This window comes from Mustela lutreola, chromosome 4 (assembly GCF_030435805.1).
Source record: "Mustela lutreola isolate mMusLut2 chromosome 4, mMusLut2.pri, whole genome shotgun sequence".
Lineage (NCBI taxonomy): Eukaryota > Metazoa > Chordata > Mammalia > Carnivora > Mustelidae > Mustela > Mustela lutreola.
The window spans coordinates 42,006,431-42,030,942 of NC_081293.1; the positions used below are offsets into that span (position 1 = coordinate 42,006,431).

The 24,512-nt window shown below is 40.1% G+C and overlaps 1 protein-coding gene and 1 long non-coding RNA gene across 3 annotated transcripts in view; one reads left to right on the forward strand and one right to left on the reverse strand.

Moving 5' to 3' along the window:
• Window positions 1-24,512, reverse strand: part of SHLD2 (shieldin complex subunit 2) — an 88,495-nt gene that overhangs the window by 22,944 nt on the left and 41,039 nt on the right. Inside the window, exons 4-6 of one of the 2 annotated variants that reach the window (XM_059169691.1) lie at window positions 13,754-13,902; window positions 11,719-13,254; window positions 7,550-7,657 (exon numbers count right to left, since the gene is read on the reverse strand). In XM_059169691.1, coding sequence (XP_059025674.1) covers window positions 7,550-7,657; window positions 11,719-13,249 — 1,639 coding nt within the window. In that variant the 5' untranslated portion in view covers window positions 13,250-13,254; window positions 13,754-13,902. Of the gene's footprint in view, window positions 1-7,549; window positions 7,658-11,718; window positions 13,255-13,630; window positions 13,903-24,512 lie in introns of those variants that run through there. The other variant, XM_059169690.1, reaches the window with a different exon arrangement.
• LOC131828738 (uncharacterized) overlaps window positions 1-24,512 on the forward strand; it is a 29,578-nt gene that overhangs the window by 2,742 nt on the left and 2,324 nt on the right. The window contains exons 2-4 of the long non-coding RNA XR_009352557.1: window positions 1,197-1,289; window positions 13,654-13,786; window positions 17,249-17,308. This is a non-coding gene — a long non-coding RNA (uncharacterized LOC131828738). The remainder of the gene's footprint in view (window positions 1-1,196; window positions 1,290-13,653; window positions 13,787-17,248; window positions 17,309-24,512) is intronic.

The following is a 24,512-nucleotide window of genomic DNA, read 5'->3' on the forward strand; positions in this document are numbered from 1 at the left end:
TATCATTATCTAATTTTAGAGCATTTTCATTACAAAATAGTACTTTTCAATGCATAAAGTAAGATTGCAAAACCGACTATATAGAAATATAATAATCCAATATTTTTAAAGTGCCTCATTAGTACATTAAATAACAATACATAATGCATATGTAACAACTACTGTAATTTCAAAGTAGTGAGGGGCATAAATGATGTTCATGTCATTGTCAACAACTATAATACGTGATATGAAAGTGAGCGTGCCTTCCACTGGTGACCAAGCTCCAAGTATTGCTAATATCTCTGCGGATTGCTGCCTCACGCATAATGGAAGCAAGTGTTTATTTTCAGTTAGCTTCAGAGAAAGTAAAGATGTAATGCCTTCGCAGCCAAGTTCATGGACCCTTTAATGTGGAGGAATCAATTTTCACGGAAGAGAGAGTAGGAAGGACACTTAGGAGGCTAGTGGCCATCTGGGGCGAGACGATGAGCGCTGGGAACCAGGCAAGACTGCATAAGGGGATGAGGGGTAACAGATCTGTGAACAGTTCAGGAGGCGGAATCCAAGAAACAATGAGATGGAGAGCTCACAGAAAAGATGAAAGATGGCATCCAGTTTCCTTGCACAGATGAGTGCATGGATAAAAACAAATGTTTTAAGGTTTTTAGAACCTGATACCTGAAGTCCATTCTAGTTAGATGACTCAGTTTCTCAATGACTTTTATGAAGCGACAGTGATATCACTAACAAAGACAAGGAACGTAAGAGAAAAGAACAGAAGACATGAAAGAGAAATGAGAGCAAGAGAGGAAGAGATAAGACCCCCCCATTAGATTACAGCAAAATCCAACTCCAAGTAGCTCCATCCAGGGCTCCAATTCATTCACCAGATGTCCTGATCCCTCTTTCGCAATATTTCCGGCACATGTGGAATCAAAATTCAAACAGGTTCAAACTCTGACTCTGTCAACAATGAGTTCTGAGAACTCATACATAACCTCCCTGGGCTTCATTCTTTGTCTTAATGTGGAGCTTTTCGGGGGAAAATACAAAGATCCCTGATATCCAAGTATTACTTTCCCTGATTTTTAATACAGAAACATGGGATTACTTAAATTTCAATGAATATAATCTACATATTACATAATACAATGAAAACACTGTATTAACCTTTGATTTATATCCTTAATCATTTCAATTTAATAATATTTCAGATAAATCTATGTCCTGCCATATGTACAATGAGGAAAGAACAGAAGTCTTCTCCAAAGCACAATAGATTGATCAGAAGAATGGTCTCATGAGCTGTAAGTACTTATAAAAATAAAAACAAAAACCTAACCAAACTGATTTATTCTTTCGGAAGAAAAACAACTACAATATTCTCAAAGTATCAACTGATCACCATTCCCCTAAATCAAATAAAAAAGACTTAGAATATATATTAGCTACCATCCTGTGAAAAATGATAATATAAATTCTTATATAAGTATAAGAAGAAAGAATTTGAAGTAAGCTTTAAAGGTTCTCTAACTAGTTCAAGGTTTTTCTCTCTGTTCTACAAAAACCTGGAGCTTCCCAGGGGCTCCATGTGATATTCTTCACCTAGAATTAGGTCCTAAGGTTTTTCTGAAATGACTCAAACAGATCAGCCTTACTTGAATACAAATCAGTCCTAAAGCCAACTCTACCTACAACAGTTATCTCCCCAATCCCTTGCGAAATATTTGTATACCATGTTATTTTCATGATTTCAAAACATTCCCTACTCTTCTCTTATATTAACATCTATTAAATAAGGTGAGTTTTACTTACAACCCATTCAGCTCCACGGAAATATGCTCTCCAAGGATGTGGTGACTTCAAAGACTCATAATAAAAGATTACACTTAACATCTTTTAAAGAAGTTCCCAAATTGGAAACTCACTTTTCCTTTTATCGCTTCCAGTCTCCAGGCTGTCGGTAACCCCCACCCCTCTGAGAAGCACTTCTACTAACCAGACTGCAGCACCCATGCTGTCCTTTTGCCCTTGGCCTTGTGGAATCCAGTCCACTCACTGTTTTCCAGTTACTGAGATTTGATCTTTTCTTTCCCACCCTCCCGTGCAGTTATTTTATTCATTTGTAGTACGGTTAGGTTCAGTTGTTAATGTTGGTATTCCTTTTGGGCTTCCCCCTCCACTGCATTTTATCTGGTTTTGATGGCTTACTGTGGGTATGGGAAGCATCAGTGTGATTCAGTGAGTCAAGGCTACACAAAAAGATCCATGCAGAGAAGTGCTACTTCCTCCTCCTCCATGATATGCTATTTCCATTCCCTCCTTCTTTCTGCTCCTTTTCCCACACCCCTCTGTAGGTAACTCATCTCTTTAGTTTCTGTTTTTTCTTTCCTGTATTTTTTTTTTTTTTGCAAATGAGGAGATACACATATATTTTATTCCTCCCTTTCTTATACAAAAGTTAGCATACTACATATACTTTGTTGAGCTTTGTGTTTTCCATGTAACAGTATGTCCCAGAAATCATTTCCTATCAGTTAACAGAACTCTTTTTCTTTCTTTTTCATGGCTGCATAGTATTTCACTGTGGAAAGGTACCACAATTTGCTCAATCATTCTGCCATGCTGGGGCATTCCGATTTTTCCCAGGGTCTTGCAATTATATGCATTGCCTTGAATAACCTTGTGCATACGTATTCTCACAGTGTTGTAGCTGTAGCTTCAGGACAGATTCCTGTAAGTAGGCTTCCTGGGCAGAAAGCTGAGTACTAAGTAATTTTGTTAGGGATTGCTATATCCCGCCAGAAGAAGTGTGGAAATTCTCATGCCTGCTAGCAATGTATAAGAGGGCCTGTTTCCCTGCAGCCTCATCAACAGCACATTCTGTCATGCTTTTTTAATTTTGCCAGTTGGATAGCAGGAAATTATATATCTGTGTAGCTGTCATTTGAATGTCTCATGTCTTTTTTCCATTTTCCTATCAGGTCCTTTGTCACTCAATTTGTAGGAGTTCTCTCTGTATTAGGAATATCAGCCTTTTGTCTAAGGTATATGTTGCAAATATTCTGTCCAAGTTTGCCAGTTGTCTTTTGACTTTGTTTTTTTGTTTTTAAGATTTTATTTATTTTTTATTTGACAGGCAGAGATCACAAGTAGGCAGAGAGGCAGGCAGAGAGAAAGAGAGGGAGAAGCAGGCTCCCTGGTAAGCAGAGAGCCCAAAGCAGGGCTCAATTCCAGGACCCTGAGATGATGACCAAAGGCAGAGGATTAACCCACCAAGCCACCCAGGTGCCCCTCTTCTAACTTTGTTTATGACACTATTGGTCATGCAAAATTTTATTTTTTAATAGTCAGATTTATTGTCCTTTTTCCTTTCCATTTGCTATTTCTGGATTCTGAATAGTAGGAAAGTTTTCTCTATACCAAGATGATAGAGAAATTCACCCGAGTTTCCATCTAGCAGTTAATGGTTTTATTTTTTATATTTAGATTCTTAATCCATTGGGAGTATATCCTTCTGTTTCATGTGAGATATTGTTCTAATTCTGTCTTTATTCTAAATGACTACCTAGTTGCCTCACCACCATTTATTAAAAAGTTAGCCTCCACCTCAGTGACCTCAGATAACATCTTTGTCATATACTAAATTATATGTGTATGGGTCTGATTGTGATCATCCTGTTCTATTCCCCTGGTTCACTTGTCTATTTACGCACCAGCATCACATGGTTTTAATTATAGAGGCTTTACAGTTTAAAGCCTGTCTGGTAAGCGTGGTTACCATACTTCTTCTTTTTCAGGGTTTTCCTAGCTATTCTTGCATCTTTGTTTTTCCACATGAATGTTAGTATCAAGTTGGAAATGCCATAGCACAGCTTCTTAATATTTTTATTGAGACAGCACTGAGTTTATGAATTAAATGATGCAGAACTGATACCATTATAATGTTATGTCATCTTATCCATGAATAGGGAATGCTGTGTTTCCATTTCTTCACGTCCTTATTTCTTTCTGGAGTAGTTACAATTTTTTCCTCACACAGGTTTTGCAAATTTCTTGTTAATTTTATTCCGAAGTACCTTCTTTACTGGTTTTGCCGATGAGCTCTTCCCTCCCCTCATGCCCTCTGCTTAGTGTTTGTGTATACAAAGGCTACTGACTCTTTTAACATTAACTTTCATCGCCTGTTAACGCCACTGAATTCTTTTATTGTTTGAATTTAGTTTATCTTTGATTCCCTGAAGTTTTTCAGATATGTTATCAAAGCATTTGTACATATAGTTTTTACTCTTTTTCACCCACTCAGATACCTCTTCTTGTCTAGCTGCACTGCTTGATAACTCTAGTATAGTGATGAGAGTAGCAGAGATAGTGGACATCCTTACCTTGTTCCTGATTTTAGTGGAAATACCTCTGGTGTTTCTCCATTAAATATGATGCTGGCATTAGGACTAAATACATCTAACTTTATTGACACAGTGCCAATTGCATTGTAATTGTAACACTATGTTGATACTATATTTATTGATACTGAAAGAGAAAGTATCCTTCAATTTCCATTTCCTGGAGTGCTTTTTATGGTAAATGGTTGTTAAATTTTGTCAAATCATTTCTCAACCTCTACGGAAATAAATATATAATTTTTTCTTTATGGTATGGTATACAAAATTCATGGATTTTCTAATATTAAACATACTTTTCCATTTCTGGAAAAAGTCTCACTTGATCATTATTTCTTTAATGAAGTGTCAGATTTTGTTTACTAATATTTTGTTTAGACTTCATGCATGAATACTCATGGATAATACTGGTCTGTATTTTTATTTGTAATGACTTCATTTGGTTTAGGTGTCAGTGTTATATTTCCTTAATAAAAGGAATTAGGAAGTTTCTTTCTTCAATACTCTGGAATAATTTTTAGAGCATTGGAACTATCTGGTCTCTGAAGGTTTGATACAGTTCTCCTGTGTAACTGTGTGGGCCTGGCAGCTTTTTTGTATGGTAGTTCCTTAATAATTTTCTCCATTTCTTCTACAGAAACTGGTCTATCTAAGCTATTGCTCATATTCATCCATTTCTCATTATTTCCACTGATCACCCATTATCTCTCAACCTCAACTATTCTAATAACCTCCTAATTCCCTGATTCTGTTCCATGCCCAGCCCTTCCCAACCAGATCTATGGTATTCTCCATCCTGCCCTTTGTTACTTCTTAGCATTCATTATCATCTGCAAATATTATATTTGCATGTCTCTTTAGTTTCTTCCTTGTCTGTCCTCCACACATGAACATGAGCACCATGAAGGCCAGCACCAAGTGGACCCCCAGTGTTCACTGCCTCAAACAATGTCACCACTTAATATGTATAAACTGAGAAGATGAAGAGCTCAATTTTAGTTATTTTTTAATGTTATTTATTTATTTATTTGACAGACAGAGATCACAAGTAGGCAGAGAGGCAGGCAGAGAGAGAGGGGAGGAAGCAGGCTCTGCTTGGAAGCAGGCCAAGCAGAGAGCCCGATGTGGGGCTTGATCCCAGGACCCTGGGATCATGACCTGAGCCGAAGGCAGAGGCTTTAACCCACTGAGCCACCCAGGCACACCAATTTTAGTTATTTTATGAGACTGTGTCAGAGCTGATTTCCCACTGACTAGCTTTCCTAGGATATGGGGAATTCTCACCCTTCCCAAATACCATAGTTGTTGTTCTCTTCTGCTTACCCTGCCTTTCTTTGAGAATTCTTATTATTCACGGGTTGGAATTCCATGCTGTATCTTCCATATATGCCATATACAACTTCCTTGTCATTCCAGTTAATCTCTTATATAATCAGTGTATTTTCTATATATAGCTATTTTATATACAGCTATTTTTCTATGACACTGTTTTAGTTTTCTAACAAATATATTTTGCTTATTACTTCTCCCATTGATACTACTATATTATTATATACTACATGTAGGTACAATACCTCATATTCATTTTTTTTTAAGATTTTATTTATTTATTTGACACACAGAGAGAGAAATCACAATGAGGCAGAGAGGCAGGTGGAGAGAGAGGAGGAAGCAGGCTCCCTACTGAGCAGAGCCCCATGCGGAACTCGATCCCAGGACCCTGAGATCATGACCTGAGCTGAAGGCAGAGGCTTAACCCACTGAGCCACCCAGGCGCCCCCCTCCTATTCATTCTCTCATTTAATCTTTACAGCAACTCTTTAAGCTATATATATTTTTAAATTTCCATTTCACACAAGAGGAAGCAGGGTACAATGAGGTTAAGTAACTTGCTGAAAGACACGGTCGGTGGAAATGGTAGGGCCAAGATTCAAATCCTGCTCTATTTGACTCCAGAGACAATAATCACCAGTTTATACTGTCTCTCTTACTTTGTTTTCCTTTTTAACTTCTTGGAGAAATGGATAACTGCTGGGCTCTTTACTGAATAGCTCGCTTTAAAGAAGAGAAAAATGGAAGTCAGAGAAGGAAGGTAGTCTTTCCTAGCAGTGGTGGACTGAAGAACCAGGATTCAAACTACAACCGTCTGACTAGAAGGCCCATGCTTATCTCAGTACCTTAAGGTTTCGTAACCAGAGATTGGGGAATCCCACAAAAGAACTTCAGAGGTCCATCGAACCATTTGGAATTATTTGAAAAATGTTGTTTCTAGGGGTGCCTGGGTGTCTCAGTGGGTTAAAGCCTCTGCCTTTGGCTCGGGTCATGATCCCAGGGTCCTGGGATGGAGCCCCGCAATGGGCTCTCTGCTCAGGGGGGAGCCTGCTTCCCCCTCTCTCTCTGCCTGCCTCTCTGCCTCCTTGTGATCTCTCTCTGTCAAATAAATAAATAAAATATTTTTAAAAAAATATTGTTTCTATCTACCTAAGTCCATTTTTCTGGAGAAATGGGCCATAGCTTCTCAAAGAGAGCTATGACTCCTTAAAAGGTTAAGAATCACTACTCTGTGGACTCTAAGAAAAGTAAGAAAATGGAATCTGAACCCTAATATTTCTTAAAAGAGTTGTGATTTGCAATGTACAGGTTTATTTTTATAAATTCTAGTTTCATTCTTACTGAAGAAAATAAACCAACACTGTTCAACTAACCTGTTTAGAAAACATTTCAGGGGTGCCTGGGTGGCTCAGTGGGTTAAAACCTCTGCCTTCAGCTTGGGTCATGATCCCAGGGTCCTGGGATCGAGCCCCACATCGGGCTCTCTGCTCAGCAGGGAGCCTGCTTCCCTTCCTCTCTGCCTACCTGTGATCTCTGTCTGTCAAATAAATAAATAAAATCTTAAAAAAAAAAAAAAAGATTTAAAAAATAAATAAATAAAATCTTGAAAAAGAAAGAAAAGAAAAGAGTAATTTCATAAAATTACTATTTTAACTTCTTTTTCTAATATAGAAAAGTGTATATACTTCTAATACTAAGAAATTATTAATTTAATTATTAATGTCTTACACTCTTGAGACTGGACAAATGAGTAACATTTTAGCTCCTTTTTCTAATATAGAAAACAGTGTATATACTTTAAATACTAAGAAGTTATTATATTTAAAATGTCTTACGCTCTTCAGACTGGACAGATGAGTAACTTCCAAGATTTAGTAACTGACTGGTAAATGTTGATTGTAGTACTGTCTCACCAATCCAGTGATTTTCATGAATGGTAACATCTAAAAAGGAGAAAATAAAGTTCCTCTGATCATGCCATACATTCCTTCACACTGTAATTAACTTAGCAATCATAGCAAAATATTATGCATGTCTCTCACATGTCAGGCAACTCAAGTTCAGCTGAAGTTCGGGTGGGTCAAATGATCTGCCTAAAGACACAAAATAATAAAATAGCACTAACAAAATTGCTTCTGTATATCTGAACAGTATCAGTGTGGAAGCTCACTGCTCCACAATGAATGGTTTAATGGCTTTTGTTTACATAAAAGAAATGCTCTAACGTCTATTTTGAGAAATTAAAAGGAAATCATTTGAGCCAGGAAGGAAAGTAATGGTTCCAAAGCAGTAGTGCCTCGGAGAGCAAATAATATTCAGTATGCATTTACCCCCTGCTATAAATACCTATGAATATAGACATTCTCAAAGGAATTTATTTTTTAATTAAAGTTTTCTTTAATTAAAAGCAATCTTCATCTCCAGATGTTAGAAGTGAAGGATCTGGGAGGTAAGGAACACTTTCCAATGGGATGTAGATCATAGGTCATCTATGATCTAAGATGTCTAGAGAAGAATCGGAGTGGAACTAAATATACCAACAGGCAGAAACAATTCCAAGTAGAGCAAAAACTGTTCGTTAGAGACAGAGATATATCAACCCCAGGCAAGATATGATCAGTGCATAAAATGCTAGAGGTATAAAGATATCCTAACAGCAGCAAGTTTTTGAGATAATAATTAAGAAGGAAAAACAAGGAGGCACACCTTCCAAGTACTTACAAACTGACACCCAGACCCTCTCTCCATCTTCAAAACCATTTACCCCATTACCCACAACTGCCAAAAGGACATCCCTGCCTGGATATTCTACCGCCCCACTCCTCAAACTCAGCAATGCTCAAACCTGCTCTTCTTCTCATATGACGCATCTCACTTGTGGGCACTCTGGAACCCACCAGGTAAATTCAAACATGAAATCAACCTGAGCATCTACCTCTCCCTCCCCACCCTTGTCTCCAAACCCTGACCTGTTGATTCTGCCTCTTGAATCTCCCCATGGCCCTGCCAGGACCGTTTTATATCATACATTCCTCTCTCTCCTAGCAGGTCCCCTTCCCACCTCCAATCCATGTCCCCAGTGCTAATGAGCGATTTCTCAAGAACATTAATGTGATCTGTTGACTGGTTTAGAAAGAACTCAGCAGCTGCCCACTGCCTGGCCAGCAACAGCTAGCACCGCATTCTAGACTTCTCATAATCTGACCATCAGGATGCCTGCTCTTCAGAAAGAAACATGTCAGAAAGTTCAAGGAGAGGCTTTGGGAAACAAAAACCTAGGTTGGGTTAGGGACTTGCTAATCAGGAGTGATAGGGTCGAGTGGAATTCACGGCTCAGCCCTTGCCTCCTGGCTCTCCTGATTCGCTCTTACTGATACGCCCTAGAGCCTCTCTTGTTTGTTCTGAAAACCTACGGTTTTCCACAGCTCCGTGTGAGGTCATCTTTGAACTCTGGCCCGCAGTCTCCCTTAGACGGATCTTACTTACAGCACCTCTTCATGCCTAGTGCTACAACTATAACGGCAAAACGTCCGCTGTGTCACTGAACACAGTGTGAGCTGGGATATATCTGCTGCAGAAATAAGTTCAGTTTGGGGTTATACGTCAGCAGATACTAGATATCCAACATGGAGGTATAATGATGTACAATTCGATACTGTTAATTAAAATGGGATTTTATCCACAAATTTCTATGTATGTATAATTTCAGTACTTAATTAGGAAAAGGGGGAAGTATGGATTTCTTTTTTTTCCATGAAGTTTCCATCTGTCCACACAAACAAAAGAAACCCATGCAGAAATTGGTAAACTAGAATACTTTTTTTGCTAAGGAAGTAAGGCAAAACAGAAAGAAGAAAACCTGATTTCTTTAAAAGGTGCTCATAGAAATAATCTAAATATCCCATAAGAGGAAAATGGCTAGGGAAACCAATCAAGGCACTTGAAAGAAGGTTACCTAACTGTACGGACACCAGGGAAAAACATAGGGATGGCAGGTTTGAGTTTCCATCTGCCAGGAAATGTCCTCCTGTGAGGCTCACCCAGTGATGGGAATTGCCTTGGAAACATGACCATGGTCCAGGGCCCAGTTGTCTCCTGATAGTCTGGGAATCTGATTTTGTCGGGAACCCAAAAATAGATTTCAGCACTGCAACATAAGCTCCCGTTAAACAAGTTAATGAGACAAACAAAAAGCACAACACCATTTTAAAATTTACAATGGGGGGGGTGCCTGGGTTGCTCAGTGGGTTGAGCCGCTGCCTTCGGCTCGGGTCGTGATCTCAGGGTCCTGGGATCGGGCTCTCTGCTCAGCAGGGAGTCTGCTTCCTCCTCTCTGCATCTCTGCCTACTTGTGATCTCTCTCTGTCAAATAAATAAATAAAATCTTTAAAAAAAAATTTACAATGGGGTATTAATTGCCACAGAAACTGCATTAGCAGCCCACTCTCATGGAGGCAGGTGGGTTTATAGCTGGAGAAGCAAATGGTAAGCAAAGGGCTGGCTTGGTGAGCACTGAATCAGAATAGGGGAGCAAGATTAATTGACTTACCAACAAATAAGATGGCATTGCGAGTGGGCGGGGACCAAGCTCACCTTGTCGATTACAATCCCACATACCTCTTCATGAGAGGGTGCACCTGACAGTCTTACCTGTGCAACTAAGGTCTAATAGGCAAGGCTCTCGTTCTCCCAGCAAACCACTTGGTAGAAACCACCAAGGACTGCCTTGATGTTGTCTTTTCCCAAGCTTCTGAGGCTCATCCCACTCTGCTTCTCTACCACATTCTTTCTCTAGATAGATTATTGAACTTAATCAGCTTCCTCCCACTCTGGGATTCATCCTTAAGATGACTGGTATCTCTGCTCTAATACATTGTATTTTCAATTAATTAAGAACATGTAAAAAAAAATGTTAGATGTCTTATGTCAGAAAGCAGCAGGATAAAAACTCAATGTTCTTTATGATTACAACTCTATAGTAAGAGTATAGGTTCTGGAGCTTAGGTGAAATCCTGGCTTTGCCACTTCCTAGATGTGTGAAACTGGATACACAGCTTTACTTTCCTGGGGCTCCATTTCCTCAAAGTGAAAAATGCGGCTAATAATCAGTACCTTCTTCATATAGTTGTTGTAATGAATTGATACACACATAAAGTTTAAAACAGGGTTGTGGGGGTGCCTGAATGGTTCAGTCATTAGGTGTCTGCCTTCAGCTCAGGTTGTGATCTCAGGGGCCTGCGATTGAGCGCCGTGTTGGGCTCCTTGCTCGGCGGGAAGCCTGCTTCTCCCTCTCCCACTCTCCCTGCTTGTGTTCCCCTTCTCACTGTCTGTGTCAAATAAATAAATAAAATCTTTTTTAAAAATAAATACATAAATAAAACGGTTGGACACAAAGTAAGTTCCCAATAAATATCAACTATTACATATGTATGTATACATGTTATAAGGAGCAGACGGAAGATAACTGGAAGGTAACACTCCAAACCCATATTGGTGGTGGTGTGAGGTTGGTTTAATACCAGCAGTTTTTCCTTCTCATATTCCCAAATGATAGTATAATTTTAATAATTAAAAACACAATAGAAATTCTCTCTCTGTCCCCTCAATAAGAAGGTGATGTGCACAGCATTATTAGGGCTTACATAGTAGAAATGCTTTCATCATAAGACTGCTCAGATAGCTCAAGAAAACACTTAAAAATGAGACATATGTAGACAAAGCCATAAGGAAACAAAGAAAGAACCTGATGATATGACCTGAATGCTCATGTAGTGAATGAAGGGGAGGAGCAACCAGGGAAGGCTTCTTCAAGGTGAGCAGAAAAGAGGGCAAGAACTAAGAAGGTCTAGAGTAAAGGCCCAGAAATGGCAGGGACATGGGATACCAGGCGATGGTAAGGGCACTGGAAAGGGATTGATCATGCTGCCTCCCAAAGCGGGAAAACGGTAATAAGGCCTAAAGTGGGAGCTGGGGGAAGCCTACAGCTACCCAAAAATGACCTTACCTGTGAGCAGAATTATATCTCCAGGAAACACTGTAAGTGCCCAAAATGCCGCAGCCCTCCACAGAGAGACCTTCTTCTGAATTCCTGACTGGTCCGTTACCACAATTATTCCTAAAGGCACTTTAGAGCCAGAATTTGGTCCAAACTTTATACTTATTTCTTTCACATGACATGGAGATAATACCAGGACTAAACAATTATACTTCTGGCTTTTAGAATCACAATTTTTTATTAATGATGTTTTTTTAATCCCCTTAAGTGTAGACACATTCCTCTGGTCCATGGCTGCAGTGGGATCTCCGGCATCAGAGACCAACTTAATTTTCTTGAATGGTGGGAGGACTTCAGACAGAGCTCTGGAATGGGTCAGCTTGTCTTCTTTGAGCTTTGGAAAGGTCCAACTTCTTTTAATGGGACTTTTGTGGAAGCCGTTTTGCTGGGAACACAGCATTCCTGAGCTGTATGACTCAATATGTACAGCACTGGGCAGCAGTTTATCTTCAAAATTGAAAAGTGCTTGAGATCCTGTATCTTCCTCCAGACCTTTATCAGATTTCATGGGAGTGCCGCTACTTTTTGTTTCAGGACAAATAGGACTGAAGAGTTCCAGGGAATGTGCTTGGTTTTGTTCACTTTCACATCCTCCTGCAAAGTCCTCATTGGGCCGAGTCAGATCATCTTCAAGCATTCTTACTTCCCTATGGCTTGCCTTTGGTTTGCTCTCCATGTTTACAGGCCCTTTATTTGTAATATTGTGTCCTTTAGACTTCCTTTGAGAGAAAAAAGCCACCTGGCTGGAGGTCATTATACTAAGAAATTCAGTATCAGTAGAGACCTTTCCAACAGCTTCGGACCCTGGCTTATCTTCTGTGTCCAAGGAAAAGATCTCCAGACCCTGGCTGAGTGCCTCATGATGCCAGCCTTCTGTGGGCACACACTTGGCTTCCTTCGCTCCAGGCCGTGTACTAATCTGTTCCGCACTACAGACCAGATCTAGTGCACACTTACGGTCTAACTGAAAGAAGTTTTTCCGGAAGTTCCGACCGCATGTATTTGCCTGATCTTTATGCTCTTCATCTGTAATTTTCTTATTTTCGCTGAGAAGCTTTGGAAACTTTTCTTCTTCAGTTAAATGCTGAACTTTGCCCTTAAATCTGCATATTTGCACATCGGGGCTGGTTTTCTCTCTCATCCCTAAAGGGGGACCCTCCTGGGATTTTACAGGCTGTGTTTCAGACATACAGTGTAGAGAGTCTTCGTTCACATGAACAGGTTCACTAGTAGAGTCTGTTAAAAAACGAGCATTAGGAAGATGGGGAGGACCCTTGGCTTCTAGGACTGGATGGTCTTCAAGAGTTCCATGTATGCAGTTTTCATCCCTCAGATGTAAAGAATGTTGGTTGTATAAAAGCTGAATTTTTTTCCAGCGGTTCTCAGTAGACCTTAAAGAAGGTGGTTCTGGTGATATGGTCATGTTCAATGGACCAACTGGCGCACCCCAAAAAATGTGGACTTGAGATCCTCCACTCATAGTTTCTGAAAAAAATTAAAATGAGTATTTTGTCACTAGAAACTTTATACATTGATATTAACTTAATAATATGCCAAAAGAAAATGTCACCTAAACTACGAATTAAAAACCTAATTAATAAAGGTTATTTGTACTGATATCCCATTTAACTACAAACTTCATAAATATACAAGAAACCAAAAGATTTTGGTTTGAGAAATCAAATTTGGTTGAGAAATCAAAACAGCCACTTAAATGAGATACTTTAAAAAAAAAAAAAAGACTCTAAAAAAATAAAGCTAAGTATACTAACATCAAATGATGTTTAATCACATTTAAATAATAAGTTAGTAGAGAAGGAAAAAGAAGGTATTTGTTTCATTGTACTCTAGTCACCTTTACCTTTCCTGTTTTCTTTACTCCAGAGGTTATCTCAGTAGCTCTGAGGCCTCCTTCCCATAACAGTGAACCTGATTCCCAAGACAAAATAGAGGGCTCCAACCAAGAGGGAGAGAAAACGAAAACCTGAGACTGAGGCTCTCTCTTCAAGCCGTTGAAGTAAGTGACTGTGTCATCTCGGTGCTTGGGCCCATGTGTTAGCACAGCTAGTGACTCCTGTCCTGTACTCTTCAGTCTTCTCGGCAACACAAATACAAAGATTAAGAGTAGTCATTCTGTAACACACAGAGAAAAGGGATCCGTTGTGATTTAAACTTTTTGTCATTAACTGTGGCACCTGGCGTAAGTACATCTAAAGAAGCATCCTATTTCCTGAGATGAAAAATGAAGATTCACACCCTATTTACTTGATAATCCCTGACTTCCAAAGGGACTTTACGTACTAGGTCTGGTCCTAGAGCTTGCCAAGAGCTTTCTCACAGTGCTACAGGGACAAAGAGACAGATAAGGTTCTTGGCCTAAACAGAAAGGAGGGGAAAATAGTGACTGTAAACGAATACTCTGAAAATAACGTACCGAATCCGACAGCCTATAAACAGGAAATGACCATCTGCTGGGGAAGTGAGCCACTGTGGCCGACAGCATTTAAACAAAAGAAACAGCAGCTATAAAAGGCAGAGTTGGGCAGACCGATGGCATGACTAAGGACTTTTAACCAGAGTACAGGGTCCTTTGTAAAAAGGCAGGAAGTTTTCACATCATGAGAAGTCCGTGTGGCGGTGCGAGAAGTCTGGAAGTCCACAGAAAGGGGGAACCCTCACGAAATGACAACTGGGATCGCCAGTCACTCTCAACATCCTTGAGGATTGGCTCATTGTCACCTTCTCCAAATCTAATCATTTCTCTCATTTTAGAATTCTTGTGATTTCAGTATCAATGGGGGAAGATCCTTCTGTCCCCCGACCTCTGGGGTCCTTGTCCTCCTCGCCTGTAGGGACTGTACTGCCCATCTTACCCCAGTTACCCATTCTTAAAGTTGCATACCCTCCTATTATCCGTAACTGCACATCCTTCCCTGATTTAAGCTTTCAGGGCTTCGATTAGTTTCTCCCCTCTTCCTACTTACTCCCTCTAAATGCACGACTTCGGCAACTCCTTGAACATGCGGGACCTACGACTGACTGTAGGGACCACATCTTTACAGCTTCATTCTTCACCTCCCTCCTTAACCAGCTTCAATCCCTGCACCCAGAGTCCAATGGCTAGAAGTAACTAGGAAAACAAACAAAAACCTTCAACGGAAAACTAGTCTCATTTTAAGTTCATGACCACTAACCTCCAGGGGGTACCTCGCAATCTGTCTTTCCTTTTCCACTCACTAAGCTCACTGTTCCCATACCTCTTCACTCTTTAAATCTGCAGCATCGCTTCCCCACTCCTCGAGTGCAGCAGGTGACCATCTCTATTTACAAGCTGTCAACAACAGACCTACCAACCCAGCCCTACCCTATGAGAGACTGTGCCCCCCTTCCTGTTACTGTGGATGAACTGTCCATGCTTCTACGCAAGGCCATCTCTTCCCTACTTAAATGTTAGAGCTTATTCCTTTTTTCTTCCTCAGGTTCCAAAAACTCTCCCCTTCTCTCCTAGGTCGTTGATTTTTCTCTCTGTCCTGGGGCCTGTCCATCAACATACGGACGTGCTGCTATTTTTTCTCACGTTGTTATTCCTTGGCTCCTTTGCCTCTCCAACCATTCTGCTCCCCTCTGCAGGAAAATTCCTTGAAAGAATTGTCTATCTCCCTCTTCTCCCATTCTCTCTTAGACCTACTCCCGTCAAGCTTTGGTCCCAACCATCCCAGTGACACAGCACGTTTCAAGGTCCCCAGTAGCCTCCACACTGCCACGAGGAGTCCGTTCTCCATTTTCAGCCGCATCTGACGCCGAGGACCTCGCCCTCCTTCTTCAACACTCTACTATTGGGATTTGGGGATTCTACCCGCTCTTAGTCCTCATTCCAGGTGGCACTACTTCACCGGGTAATCTTTCTCAGTGTCTTCTGCCGGCTCCTCAAGGCCAGGACTTCGTGCCCGGGGGCGTGTCCTTGAGTCTCTGTGCTCCCTCCCTGGATGACCATACTGTCTCCAGGCTCTGAATACCCTCCCGGGCTAATGACAATCACATTACACCCCCATCACAACCTCTCCCCTGAACTCCTTAACTGACTCCTTAACCAACTTTCCACTCACACGTCACAGCAACAGAATGTCTAACAGGCAGCTGTGCAGAAAAGAGTTAACACGGCAGGCCTCTGACTACTGTCCTTAAAAAGGCTGGCCTGCAGGGTGGGCCCAGGCTGGCGTCTAGGAATTTAGACTCCAGGAGGCTTCCCACGGTTCCTTGATAAGAATGGCTCACCCTGCCTAAACTACCCATGTAAACAATGTTGTGATGAACAGTGGCTTCCCTTCTGAGAAACGGGAATTTCAGTATATGCCGTGCAGAGGATGGCTACGTGACCAGAACTCCTTAGAGAAATTGCTGGTCTCAGGTCCGGAGCAAGAAATGTACGAGGTGAGCCTGAAACATCTTGTCATCCCAGAAAATAAGAAAACTACCAGACGCTGCTAGGGTGGTGTCAGAAGAACTCAGGGGTCATCTTAGAGAAGTTCCCATCGGCCAAAGTTGAGCACTCTGTCATTGAGAATGATTACTATACTGGATTGGAACACACCCAATTTGTTTAAATGCATGAGTTCACAAAGATAACTAAACAAACTTTCTCAGTGACCTGGGGAGGATACTGGTGTCTAAGTAATTGTTTCAAAAGCTGGTGAATTAAGGGGAGCCTGGGTGGCTCAGTCATTAAGCATCTGCCTTTGGCTCAGGTCATGATCCTGGGGTCCTGGGATCCAGCCCCGCATTGGGCTCCCTGCTCAGCAGGGAGGCTGCTTCTCCCTCTCCCATTCCCCCTGCTTGTATTTCCTCTCTCACTGTCTCTCAATCAAATAAATAAAATCTCGGGACGCCTGGGTGGCTCAGTTGGTTGAGCGGCTGCCTTCGGCTCAGTTCATGATCCCAGCATCCTGGGATTGAGTCCCACATCGGGCTCCTTGCTTGGCAGGGAGCCTGCTTCTCCCTCTGCCTCTGCCTGCCACTCTGTCTGCCTGTGCTTGCTCTCGCTTCTCTCTCTATGACAAATAAATAAATAAAATCTTTTAAATAAATAAATAAAATCTTTTTTAAAAAATCTGGTGAATGAAAGAAATTTTATCCTCTCTTTCTTTACTAACAGTATCTCAAGAAGACCCAACTATTTGAAGAAATCTTTCTTTACAGAGATATCCTGCTGATAAACAAAGAAAAAAGAAACTATAGAATAGCACCATTTTGCAACTCCCAATGAATGAGTAGAGTATATTGTCTAGGCAAAAATCACTGATGACTGCTAATGTCACAAGGCAGATGTTGTAGGGGAAAATGGAGGGGCTCTGTAGACTGAGATCAATTATAATGTATGAACCTTATCTAGATCCTGATTTGAAGACACAAATGTAAAAATATTACAAACAACTGGAGAAACTAAATTTAATAACATGAAGGGATTATTGTTACTTTTCAGTGGGATAATGCTACCAAGGCTATGTATGAAAGAGGGCTGGAGACGCATGAGTGTCTGCAGGTAAGATGGGGTGACAGCCCAGATGCCTGTAGAACCCTGGGAGGGGAAGCAGATTAAGGGTGTAGATAAAACAAGACGGTCCATGTGTTAATCAGGGTGAAGAAACACATAGAGGTTCACAGGAGTAATCATTCTGCTTTCGTATATGCTTGAAATATCTGTAATACAAGTCTTCTCTTTGCTGTTCTTAAGAAATACTGTTCATACCCACAGAACTGCAGAAAGATTAAAGCAGTCTAATGATAGCCAAGATTGAGGAACTCTCACACTGCTGGTAGAGCAGTAAATCAGCATTCCACTTTGAAAAACAATTTGGTAAAGCTGAGGATACACATACCACATAACCAAAGAGTTCCACTTCCAAGTTTCTGCTCTGGAGAACCCTGGGGATTTTATATATGTACAAGAATGATCATGGGAGACTTTTTAAGCAAAAGAAGTTTAGAAGCTAAAAGTTCATGAAGAGGAAAATGGTTACATCATGGGATATTCAGAGAAAGATTACCATATGGCAGCAAAAAGAAGTAGCCAAGAGTTACAGGTCAACACGGATATATTTTATAAATACAATTTTTTTTTTTTTTTGAGCCCAGAGCTGGGCTTGAACTCATGACACTGAGATCAAGACCTGAACTGAGATCAACAATCAGATGCTCAACTGACTGAGTCACCCAGGCTCCCCACAAATACAATTTTAAATCAAAGAAACAATCTGAAGAGTATATAAATTTGGGCATTGATATATTGAATTTTTAAATATTTTTATAATTTGAGTATCATTGACACAAAGTTATATTAGTTTCTGTGTTACATAAGTTGTACAACTTCGTGATTCTGATTCAACAAGTTTATATATTAGGCTATGTTCACCACAAGTACAGCTGTCAGTATTAAATTAAAATACTGAATTTTTAAATACTTCTGAGAATAAAACACCAAATTCAGGATTGTGGTTACCTTCAGGAGGGAGGAATAGGAATGTAATAGGTAAAGGTACACAAAGGGCTTGAATTGTACTGAACATGCTTGGTTTGTTTTTTGGTTTTTTTTTTTTTTAATGAGGTGTGGTTAAAGAGGTGTTCCTTATATTGTTCAGATATATTTTATGATACAAAAACCCCTAGAAAACGGGGCCCCTGGGTGGCTCAGTGGGTTAAGGCCTCTGCCTTCAGCTCAGGTCATGATCCCAGAGTCCTGGGATCAAGCCCCATATCAGGCTCTCTCCTCAGTGGGGAGCCTGCTTCCTCCTCTCTCTCTGCCTGCCTCTCTGCCTCCCTGTGATCTCTGTCTGTCAAATCAATAAATAAAATCTTAAAAAAAAAAAAACATGTCAAAAACCCCTAGAAAAAAAAACATTGAGAGGCGACATTAGGATGGTTTTTAAAATTTTTCTATATTTTTTAAAAGCTTATTGTGATGAATAATGAGTATGTATTATTTTCATAATAATCAAAACCTTTTTGCTTGGTAATTTAGGCTTTTCTTTCACAATCTCCAAACTGAATATGATGGTCCAAAAAATCTAAGATTGCAGAGTAAGAGCTGAGCACAATGATGGCAGTTAGTAATGTGTTAGCAGTTACAACAAAGATACACCGCAATAGTGAGTTCTTACTATGGCAGCAAAATAGAGGTAAGTTTAGGTGACAAGTTTTGATATATAAAAGAGGACTAAGCCTCACTAATTACTATAACTGTATACCCCACCCTATCTAATCCTCATAGAAAGAATAACCTGCATAAGGAATAACAGATCTAGTGGATCAATCATTTTACTACTAATGTGTCATTATTAAATTGGCCACTAGGGGGCCCCAAATAGCACAGTCAAAACCTTCAAGTTCTAAAGATGCATTTCAAATCAAGCAGAACAGGGAGAAACTATGCTGACTAGCAGGTGGAAATACTCATATTCAAATCAAATGCATAAAATTACAGTGATAATGACCTTCCCTCTCGCAAATATCTGGGTTTCTCTCCAATGGTTTCTTCCCTTTAATCTCAATCCTTAAAAAACAAAACAAAACAAAAACAAACTTCTGGGGTGGGTTTAGTGTCTGCTTTCAGCTCAGGTCATGATCCAGGAGTCCTGGGATAGAGCCCCGTGTAGGGCTCCCTGCTCCGTGGAGAGCCTGCTTCTCCCTCTCCCTCTGCTGCTCCCCTTGCTTGTGCCCTCTCTCACATAAATAAAATCTTTCAAAAAGTGTTGGGGGGGGACCCAAACTCTATGTTGTTTCTTTGTTCTTACTTCCCATTTATTCTCCAACACACTTAAATATGGCTCTTATTCCAGTCATTTTATAGTAAAAAGCTATAATGCTTTTTATTATGAAAACCAATGCCCTTTAATGGCTAAATCCAAAGGTCAGTTTTCGATCCTTTCCTTACTGCCATTTGAAACTGTTTATAAGTTCCTTTTCCCTGAAACATTCTCTTTTGATTCTGTGAGAATGCATCGGATTGGAATTACTTTATGCTTAAGAGATAGATAATTGCTGGTTTTTTCATTCACTCATGCATACAACAAATACTTAATACTACGTGCTGGGCATTATGCTAGGTAATGAGAAGTCAGCAATGACAAGGAGTTTTCAGTAGCTTCTAGTCTAATGGAAGCAACAAAATGACATTATAAAATAGTGCTATTGAGGGGCTCCTGGGTGGCAGTGCGGTTAAGCCTCTGCCTTCCTCTCAGGTCATGGTCTCAGGGTCCTGGAACCAAGCCCTGCATTGGTCTTTTTGCTCTGCAGGGTGCCTGCTACCCACCCCACCACCCCGACCTCTGCCTGCCTCTCTGCCTACTTGTGATCTCTGTCAAATAAATAAATATTTTTTTTTTTTTAAATAGTGCTATTGACCTGCCACAGGATTAAATGCAGAGATGTGTCCAGCAGGCAGAAGAGGGGGGGCAACCAACCAAAGCAGGACAGCCCATTATCTGCATTTTTCATAGGCTCTTAGGACTACAATTAGATTAATTTAAAATCAAATCAATTCAGAATAAAAGGAGTCCAACATAGTCCCCAAGTCCCCTTCCTCTCCACTCCACCACAGGAGCCCAGAAAGCAGCTTCAGTTGCCTTACCCAAGAGACACACATGCCTTCAGAACATTTATAGAGACTATAAGACACTCACTGCTTCTGGGTCCTCACTTAACCTTTTCTCCTGAAGGTCCTGCAGTCAGATTTCTATTTCTTACCTCTGTTCAGACAACAGTGAAGTTCAAATTGTCAAATAAGTACTCACAGTACTGGGCAACTCTAACTGCAAAACTCTCTTCCCTCCGTTTCTAGAATGCTACGCTTTCCTGGTTCCTCTTCCTCTCTGGCTCTTCTTTCTCTCTCATGTTGGACCATGTCCTCTTTTCACGCCACACAACTCTGCAGAATTTCACCTGGTCTCATTCATTTAACTACTAAATATCCCCCAATGGATACTTATGCTTTATCAATGGATACTTAACCAACCACTCTCCCAACTTCAGACATCCTTCTAGTCTTGCTATACCCTGTATCCAGACTGGATTCCATTCCTTGGACTCAACTCTAGTACAGTTTATGGTTACAAGGCCATGAGGTCAGAGGTCCCCAAGATTCAGAGTCCTACATGGGAAGCACACAGGGATATCTTGAGAGTTCAGAGAAGATCTCCCAGGACAACAGACATCTGAAATGAATCAGTTCCATAAAACACAAGGTTATGTGTCCCTAATAATTATTTCAGTATGCCTTTACTTTTTAAATGTACCCCCCACTAAGTATGGAACTTCCCACACACACACCAAAAAATGGACTAGAGAGTATGGTCCTCTTAATTCAAAGAAGAAGAATTTTTTCGAAGGTTTTTATATCTAAGCTGCTGCTACAAAATTCTGTAACTGACAGGAGTTGTGAGTGAGTGAACAGGAGAATAGGATTGGGGGGGGGGGGCACAAATCATCTATCAAAGCAAAAATACACACAGTAGAAAGTTAAGTTACAGACAACTGATAAATTGCAATGATTCCAGGATATGTTTGGGGTGTACTCAGAGGGTTAAAGCTCATTAAGATACCAGATGAAAATTGCGGGTACATATCCATTACTGTAGTTAATGATTAGCCAATTTCTCAATCTGCAGAAGGCCACTTCAGTCAGAAAGACCAATACAACCATAACCCTTTATCTTTAGAGTGGTCAGAGTCTGATGAATGGGTCAAAGATTTATAAAACAGGATGAACTGTATCAGCAAGTTTTGTCTTTACAGAACACTGCAACTAAAAATGCTTATTACAAAATATATGTGGTTAAAAGAGGGTCCTTTCTCTGCCTTATAAAACTCACTGTTATAATGCCTTTCCATGCCCATTTTACCAAAAACGCTAAGCATCATAAAGTTATTCGATAGCATTAAGTAACAAAATAAAGAGGCAAGACAGGGTTGTGTTGAGAAGCATGGGTTTCAGAGTAGGAGAGATATGGTTACAACTCTGCAACTTACTAAAAATGTAAACTTGGAATTGTAGAAGCTAGGTGAGAGTTACACTGGGCTCATCATTACTATTCTTGCTACTTTTGTAGACATCTGAAAACAACTATAATAAAAGATTAAATTTCTTTACGTATCAAATGAGAATTAAGTTTCTTTATCTGTCAATTGAGAATAACACCATGTCCCATCTTACAGAGCTGTTGTGAGATGAGTACACACTACTTGCTCAGTGAATGTTAGTCTCAAACCCTGGAAACTCTACATACACATACTTGGTAGGACAAACAAAAATCAGCCCATGGTGTTTCATCCATGTTTTTGTTTCTTATGTGTATTTTTACATAATTGTAACCATAAAATTGAAATAATTTTGTATTCTGCTTCGATGGTTTTATAGGGCCACCCTTTTATAGGGCCACCCTTTTATGTCAATCTATAATCTTCCCAATCATTTTTAATGCTCACTTAATACTCTAATGATGAATCTAATTTAGTTAACCATTACTCTCCAATTCATTAATTTGTTTCTAACTTGTCATTAGTATAGCCCTTGCTGCAATAAATTATTTGGGACATTCAACATCACTTTTCTTTTTTTTTTTTTTTTTTTTTTTTTTTAAAGAATTTATTTTATTTTTTTTATTTATTTGACAGAGATCACAAGTAGACAGAGAGGCAGGCAGAGAGAGGAAGGGAAGCAGGCTCCCTGCTGAGCAGAAAGCCCGACGCGGGGCTCGATCCCAGGACCCTGAGATCATGACCTGAGCCAAAGGCAGAGGCTTCAACCCACTGAGCCACCCAGGTGCCCCTCAACATCACTTTTCAATTATTTTTTGGTGGTAAACTCCCAGGTATAGGATTATTAGGTCACAGACAGTCCATTGTTATGGTTCTTAATATATACTACTATGTCATTTGCAAAAGAATTGAACAGTTTATAATGCCACAAAGGACGGCTGAGAGTTCCTGCTTGACACAACTTTGTTAGCATCTGAAAAAATAATTTTACTAGTAAGGGTACTGAGCTACTTTACTACGGGTTCATCTGCATTTCCCTAGATATGTCCAAATAGGGAGAAGAAAAAAAGTGAATTTTAAATTACATTTGGATAAATGTCTTTAATTTATAAAGAGTAATAAAAAAATGAGTAAGAAGATAAGCAGGTATACAGCACAGAAAAAATACAAGGTTAAAAACAAAGAAAACATGCATCCTTGTAATAACATGAAAGAAAAAATAGTAAGTTAGTGAGAAAACATCAAACTAGAAAGATTCACTTAAAATTACAAGGTTGCAGGAAATGATTTCTACTCATAGGGGTTTAAACTATGAAAGCGTTTCTGGAGGGCAATATAGCAATGGATACCAAAAGTCTTACAATTCTGCATCCCCTTGGCCCCACAGTTATATGCCTAAGAGTTTAACCTCAAAGAAAAAACATCATATACACTCTCACCCACTCACTACAAGGATACTCATAGCAGTGCTGTCTAAAATTTAAAAAAAAAAAAAAATGGTGAGGACAAAGTGTACCCACTGAGATCAGTTAAATAAATTATGGCCCAGCCATACAAAGACAAACTACACAGCCACTAGAAATCATAAAGACATATAATAACACCTAAAAAAAAACCTTCTCCCTATATATAAAACAAGGAGACTATTAAAAATTAAATATAGAAAGATTATATATTTTAAAACAGTATTCAGTTTACTACGATTTATATTGAAGTTAGAAACCATTTCCCCCTTCTATGTAAGAAAAATATGTGTCCTCCATGGTGACTGATACTAGCGGTGACAAAAAATAAAGTTTTTTTTTTGCTTTAACCTCACTGCATCAGTCCAATCTGTCATCTTACGTCATTGTGCTAAGAAGTGATATGGGATATTAGTAACTCCCGTATTGTGTACGTTCACGCTGAACTCTACTCTTAAGATTGTCACTAGTAACCACTAAATGTTAGTACCGGAATTTCCCATTTAAAATGACAGAACAAGGGGCGCCTGGGTGGCTCAGTGGGTTAAAGCCTCTGCTTCTGGCTCGGGTCATGATCCCAGGGTCCTGGGAGGGTCCTGGGAGTCCTGGGAGGGTCTTGGGAGGGTCTGGGGAGGGTGCGGGGAGGGTCCTGGGAAGAAGCCACGCAACGGGCTCTCTGCTCAGCAGGGAGCCTGCTTCCCCTTCCCTCTCTACCTGCCTCTCTGCCTCCTTGTGATCTCTCTCTGTCAAATAAATAATTAATTTTTTAAGAAAACTAAAATAAAATGACAGAACAAGAGGGTGGTTGGGTTATGGACTTTGGGGAGGGTATGTGCTATGGTGAGTGCTGTGAAGTGTGTAAGCCTGACAACTCACAGACCTGAAACCCCTGAGGCAAATAATACATTGTATGTTAATAAAAATAATTAATAAAAAATAAATAAATAAATGACAGACCAGTGCCACACTTTATGTGACCTATGGAAGGATGAAAGGTGTGGTATTTGTCCTAAAACAGAAGCAACTGCGATTTAAAGCTACTACTCATTCTTGTAACTAAACTAAGCTACTAAGGCAAAGGCAGCAGACAAGTAATTCCTTCAATCTGCTTGCATGACCTTGATTTCCTTTGCAACACTGGCTTTCAAGTGAGGAATGTCATCACGGGCCCATCACCACTTGGTGTTAATGTCAAGCAGTGAGCCTCCTTAGTCCTGCGTGCAATGCGGCAGGAAGGTCTCCTTCCCACAC